General features: G+C 49.0%; 1 protein-coding gene across 1 annotated transcript; it reads right to left on the bottom strand.

Annotated features, from left to right (window-relative positions):
- Positions 1 to 548: 548 nt before the first annotated feature.
- On the bottom strand, positions 549 to 4,285 carry LOC100592478 (putative uncharacterized protein encoded by LINC00303). Its single transcript, XM_004088090.1, is given in 3 exon segments — positions 549 to 762; positions 3,426 to 3,557; positions 4,245 to 4,285. Coding segments are annotated over 3 exon segments (387 nt in total).
- Positions 4,286 to 7,135: the final 2,850 nt, after the last annotated feature.

Raw genomic sequence — 7,135 nt, 5'->3', positions numbered from 1 at the left:
ACTGTGCCGTTGTACTCCAGCCTGGGTGACAAAGCAAGACTCCGTCTCAAAAGAAAAAAGAAAGAAAGAAAGGCCAGCCGCCTGTCAGCTGTCCCTCCTAAGTGCAGGCGTCGCATGCTGGGCTTCCCTGCCATCACACTTACTGTCCACTGGGGCTGGTAATGACTGTTGAAGTGTCTCTGCCCTGCCAGGTGTTGAAGGGCTGCGTCTCCTTCACTGTTGCATCCCTAGGGTCCATGGTTGTCTCATTGAGTGTTTGCTGAATAGAGAGGTGAGTGATGACGAGGAAGGCCCTGTGAGAGGCCCCCGGGGTTGGCCTGTACCTACATGATGTTCTCCTTCTCAGGGCCTTGCCCCTGCTGGCTGAGGAAGGGATGGGATTTATTCTGCATTCCCTATATGTGAGTGTCTCAACCTAAGTAAAACTCACTTCTGCTGTGCAACGATCATTGAAGTGAACTCGGAGCACTGGAAACAGTCTTGGGGCGGAGTATGGGCAAAGGAGTGACCTCAGCTGCCAATCACTGGAAGCCCAGAACAGCTTCCTCTCATCTCAAGGTGGGATGCCGCTGCATCACCTTCCCCTCATGCTGCATCAGATAGTTCCCTGGACATCTGCGCTTCATGGACTCACAAGCCCGCGCGATGGGAGTCAGGGGAGGCAACGTTGTCTGCCCTGCTCTCCTCCCACAGCATGCAGGAGGCCAGCGGTGGCGGGTGGCTTTGGTGATAGGAGGGAGTGTGTGAATTTGGGGCAGAAACCTGGTGGGAGAAAAGAAAGAGAGGAGAGAAAGATGAGAAGACAGTGGCCACCGCTGGCTTGCAGGCATTGACTCCCACTCCAAAACGCCTAACATAGCCTCCTGGATGTAGAATATCTCCCCTCCCCAACACAAAAAACCCCCTTTCCAGAACAAAAGCCCTGTCACTGAAAGCATTTATTTAACAACAATAACAGCAGAACACACAAGGTACAAAAACATTTTTCTAAAAAATTTTCCCAATTCAATTCAACAAATATTTATTTTCCAGAAAAAGCGGAGATATATAAAGAAATAGAAATGTGTGGGTTTTTTTCTTGTTTTTGATTGAAAAGCCTATCGGCACAACCAGGAGAACAGCACTGCCCCGGTGAGCCAAGCACAATGGGAAAGCATTTTCAAAATAGAAAAGAACACTAATATATAAATATACCCAGGTAATTTTAAAACATAGTGCAGCCTCAACGCTAGGGTGGGGGATGGGCCTCAGTCTCACAGGCAACCTGTGTTCTGTCTTCCCTGTGGGCTGCCTGGGGATACAGTTTAATCCAGGGTGAGCCTCCCTCATTGTCTTAAAAAACCATGTGATATGGGGGAAAATGTAAAACTATCACTAATAAAGATATACCTAACTAGCAAAAACCAATGTGGAAAATAATTTAGAAAGCAAATGGGCCGGGCACAGTGGCTCACGCCTGTAATCCCAGCACTTTGGGAGGCTGAGGCAGGTGGATCACCTGAGGTCAGGAGTTTGAGACCAGCTTGGCCAATATGGTGAAACCCCATCTTTACTAAAAATTAAAAAAAATAGCCAGGCGTGGTGGTGGACGTCTGTAATTCCAGCTACTTGGGAGGCTGAGGCAGGAGAATCTCTTGAACCCAGGAGGTGGATGTTGTGGTGAGCTGAGATCGCGCCATTGCACTCCAGCCTTGGCAAAAAGAGTCAAACGCTGTCTTAACGAAAAAAATAAAAAATAAAAGAAAAGAAAGAAAGCAAATGAGAGGCCGGACACAGTGGCTCATGCCTGTAATCCCAGCACTTTGGAAGGACTAGGCAGGAAGGTGGATCACCTGAGGTCAGGAGTTCGAGACCAGCCTGGTCAACATGGTGAAACCCTGTCTCTACTAAAAATACAAAATTAGCCGGGTGTGGTGTTGCATGCCTGTGATTCCAGCTACTTAGTAGGCTAAGGCAGGAGAATTGCTTGAGCCTGGCAGGCAGAGGTTGCAGTAAGCCGAGATTGCGCCATTGCACTGCAGCCTGGGCAATAAGAGTGGAAACTCTGTCTCAAAAAAAAAAAAAAAGAAAAGAAAAAAGAAAGAAAGCAGATGGGAGTCAGGAGAGCCAGTTTGGGGTAAGAAAAGAGCACCGAACTAGAAGACAGAAGGCCACTTCCCTGCCCCATGCCTCAGTTTCCTCATCTGTAAAATGGATTCTGTCACCTCTACTATTCCTTCTGGCTCTAACAGGCCATGATTCTAAAGGGGTTGCTTAGGAATGTAGGGGCAAACATGGTGGAGGAAATGTGGAAATCCCATTAGGGACCTTCTAGCTACCTCTATCTGAAGACAAAGACCAGGGAAGACATCCCGGACAAATGAATTGCGACCACAAAACTCCTTTAGGGAAACCAGTGAGCCCAGCCAAACTGAGCAGGAGTTTTTAACCTGTGTGCCATGAATCCTTTACAGGTTTCGATCATTGTGTCAAATTGATCTTTGCCACTGCTGTGGATACACGTGTATTTCAGTGATTTCTTTTGTACCGAAGGTGGACATGGGCAAGTTGTGTGAGAGGACACACAGTGGGCACCACTTGCTGTTGGGTAGAGGCAAGAGGCATTGCTGAACAGGCTGAACTTGGCCAAGGATGGTGTCTGATATGAACTGGGTGTGTGTCCCTGCTCAAATCTCATATTGAAATGTAATCCCCAGTGCCGGAGGTGGGGCCTGGTGGGTGGCGATTGGATCATGGGAGTGGTTTCTCATGGTTTAACATCATTCCCCGCGTACCGTCATCACCATAGTAAGTTCTCTTGAGATCTGGTTGTTTGAAAGTGTGTGGCACCTCCCTGCTGTCTCTCTTCCTCCTGTTGTGGCCATGTGGAGCTCCTTGCTCCCACTTTGGCTTCCGCCATGATTGGAAACCTTCTAAGGACTCCCCTGAAGCAGAGCCATGATGCTTCCTATACAGCCTGCAGAATCAGGAGCCAATTAAACCTCTCTTCTTCGGCCGGGCGTGGTGGTTCACGCCTGTAATCCTAGCACTTTGGGAGGCCGAGGCGGGCAAATCACAAGGTCAGGAGATTGTAGACCATCCTGGCCAACATAGTGAAACCCCATCTCTACTAAAAATACAAAAATTAGCTGGGCGTGGTGGCACGCGCCTATAATCCCAGCTACTTGGGAGGCGGAGGCAGGAGAATCCCTTGAACCAGGGAGTTGGAGGTTGCAGTGAGCCGAGATCATGCCACAGCACTCTAGCCTGGTGACAAAGTGAGACTCCGTCTCTAAATAAATAAATAAATAAATAAACCTCTCTTCATAAGTTACCCCAGTCTCAAGTTTTTTTTTTTTGTTTTTTTTTTTAATAGCCGTGTGAGAATGGACTAATACAGTGTCAGAGAGAGGAACAACTCTACCCCACTGGTGACATATCCACACCAGTGAGAGCCGATGGCCAATGCTTTCATGGAGTCTGTCTATGGAGACTGTAGGGGTGAGTCGATGGCTCTGCTGGCTTGTTCAGTGTCGTTCTGAGTTCTTTTAGTCTCTTCAAGGATATTGCCAACACCTGTAATATTTGTAACATTACAAATATTAAATATTTATATGTATATTAAATCTTTATAAATAAATATTTAGGGCAGGCACGGTGGCTCACACCTGTAATCCCAGCACTTTGGGAGGCCAAGGCCAGAGGATCACGAGGTCAGGAGTTCGAGACCAGCCTGGCCAATATGGTGAAACCCCATCTCTACTAAAAATACAAAAATTAGCCAGGCGTGGTGGTGGGCGCCTGTAGTCCCAGCTACTTGGGAGGCTGAGGCAGAAGACTCTCTTTAACCTGGGAGGTGGAGGTTGCAGTGAGCCAAGATCATGGCACTGCACTCCAGCCTAGGCGACAGAGCAAGATTCCCTCTCAAAATAATAAATAAATAAATAAATATTTAAAAATACAACATCTGTAATAAATGTACCATGAGCACTGTGGAGAACTCTGGGTACAAGATATTCCCATGTTCCTTGCCTTACTGGTCAGTGAATTAGGCCTCTCAGGTCTCACTCCATTTTCTTCCTGTCCCTGAAGCACTTGTCTGTTTCAGCTGCCTTCTCTCCTCTGCTCTGGTTCTCTGCCCTCACCCCATACCCAACCCACACAGATGCACCAAGGGGGAACCTGCCATATCCTCTACCCCCACCCCATGCCCACGGACACTCCTGTCCTGAAGGCCATCCCCTGGCTTAATTATTTGCAGATCTTCTTTCTCTTTTGGGTCTCCCAAAGTCCAAGACTTATACATCAACCACGTGCAAACAAACAAGCAAACAAACAAAAAACAAGAAATGAAAGTCCAAGACTCTTCAGATAATTAAACCTGGAGGGAGAGGAAGGGCGAGGCCCACCCCCTGGGCTTTTGGAATCGGGCTGAGTGATTAGGTCATAATTGATCTTTATTGTTGCAGCTGAAGATTATTTATCCCACTCCCAGAGGAGCATGTGTCACCCGCCTGCCCCACCCCCAGCTTTCTGAAGCTGAACCGCCTGCACCCAAGTGGAACAGGGGGACTGGGGGTGGTGGCCGGGCTGTTTACTCATTGTCCCTCCTTGGGGGCCTCTGGCAGCTGCCCCTCCCTGACGCGTCACATGGATTTTTCTCACTCTTCTCTTCACTGCCAGGGGGCATCTCAGCCCTCCTGGGGACGTGGGCCAGGGACCAAAGCCCAGGCCAAAGAGAGCGTCCTTACAGCAGCCTCCGTTCACGAGTTCCTAAGAACTTTCCCAGGCATGCCCTGGAAAGGAAACGGGCGGGAGGAATGAGGTTCCCTAAAAATACATTGAGATTTCCCAGTGGAGGGATGAGTGGGAGGTGGAAGACAGGACTGTGAGTTACATGGGACATTCAGCTCCACTCTGTCCCCAAGGTGCAGAGGGGCCTGCTGGAAAAAACCTCCCTGGAAAAGAACGGGAAAGAGAAGAAGTTCTACTACCCACAAATAAATCTCCAAGGGCTGCCCTGGGCCATGTAGATTAATTCTACTATGATTTGTGATAATAATTCGTTTTATTTTTGTGGAGTCCTTTAAAACATTTTTACTGATTTCATGTTGCTTGTCAGCATGACCTCATTTGTCCTGGGCTGAGGCAGGGCAGAGATGAGCCCGATTTCATAAACAAGAGAAGTAAGAACGAGCACAGCCAAGTCCGAGTCAGAACCCAAGTTCCCTGACTCTCCCCCTTAGATCAGTTATGCAGTTTAACTGTGACAAAATGGGGGTCTCCTCTGGGGGCTTGTGACTTTCACTTGCTGGGTTGAAATCCCCTAGTAGGACTGCCTGGAGACACACAGCCTCCCCTGGTGAGGGGATTCCAGGTCTCCCACCTCTCTTAGGCAGTGGGTCCTTCCTGGGACTGCCACGCCACCTTGCTCTAGAAAGCAGAGCGGTGCCATCCTCAGAATGATGGACTAACCACAGCCAACATGGCTGCTCACCTGCTGTGTCCCAGATCTGTGCCAAGGATTTACACCAATTATCTCACTTGGTCCTCCAGGAACCCTGGGTAGTGGGCACTCTGACCACTCTTATTTTTCAGGTGAGGCAGTAGGAGCAGAGAAGTGAATATGCCCTATGTATTATTCTGTTCTCATGCTGCTAATACCCGAGACTGGGTAATTTATAAAGAAAAAGAAGTTTAATAGACTCACAGTTCCACATGGCTGGGGAAGCTTCACAATCATAGTGGAAGGTGAAAGAGGACAAAGGCACGTCTTATAGGGTGGCAGGCAAGAGAGAGCATGTGCAGGGGAACTCCCCTTTAGGAAACCATCAGATCTTGTGAGAGATTTATTCACTATCATGAGAACAGCACAGGAAAAACCCATCCCCATGATTCAATTACCTCCCACTGGGTCCTTCCCATGACACGTGGGAACTATAATTTGAGATTTGGGTGGGGATACAGCCAAACCATGTTACCCTAGGTTACACAGCTAGCAAGAGGCAAGGGCCAAGATTTGAGACCAGGACAGCCTGAGCTCCAGAGCAAATGCCTTTAACTGTGAAAGACGGGCTATGCCACATGTAGAAATCTCCTAGGAGTGGGGAAGCACACCTGTCAAAAATAATACCATATACCAGGTGCCTTAAACAGCATTTATTCCTCACAGCTCTGGAGGCCGGGAAGTCCAAGACGAAGGAGCCAGTAGATTTGGTTTCTGGTGAGGGCCTACTTCCTGGCTTGCAGATAAGAGCTGTGCCTCCTTGCTGTGTCCTCACATCATGGAGGAGGCAGGGAGAAAGCGCTCTGGTCTCTGGCTCTTCTTTTTTTTTTTTTTGAGACAGAGTCTCACTCTCTCAGCCAGGCTGGAGTACAATGGCACAATCCCAGCTCACTACAACCTCCACCTCCCAGGTTCAAGTGATTCTTCTGCCTCAGCCTCCTGAGTGACTGGGATTACAGGCACCCGCCATCATCCCCAGCTAATTTTTATACTTTTGTAGAGAGGGGGTTTCACCATGTTGGCCAGGCTGGTCTCAAACTCCTGACCTCAGGTGATCTGCCCACCTCGGCCTCCCAAAGTGTTGAGATTACAGGTGTGAGCCACCGCACTCAGCCTCTGGCTTTTGTTATAAGAACACTAATCCAATCCTAGAGGCTCTCCCTCATGACCTCATCTAAACCTAATCACCTCCCAAAGGCCCCATCTCCTAATACCATCACACTGGGGATCGAAGTTTCAACACATGAATTTACGGGGTGGAGACACAAACTTTCAGTCAATAACAAGACCTCAAGCCCTTAGGTGCCACCCCATATGTGTAGGGGCATTGATGAGAGAAACCAAAGAGCAGTGAAGATAAACTGTCAGAGAACATCAATGCTGCCAGGGCCCCTAGAGATCACCTGTGGATGATTGCAGAGTACAGCTGAGAGCATGCAGACCCAGGGAGAGGGAGCCGTTTGCCCTGCATCACCTGGCACCGCCAGAACTAGAACCGGAATATCCTGGCTTCCGGGCCCACAGCTGTCCCCTTGACCTATCCCAGGTCACTGGCAGCTTCCTCCTTCTGCTTCACAATGTCAGCTCCCCACCCCCACACCCTGGCCTGCCATGCCAGAGGCCTTCAGCAGAATCGATGATGGTCACCTC

Source organism: Nomascus leucogenys, chromosome 5, assembly GCF_006542625.1.
Source record: "Nomascus leucogenys isolate Asia chromosome 5, Asia_NLE_v1, whole genome shotgun sequence".
NCBI lineage: Eukaryota > Metazoa > Chordata > Mammalia > Primates > Hylobatidae > Nomascus > Nomascus leucogenys.
This window is presented reverse-complemented; position numbering and strand designations above follow the sequence as displayed.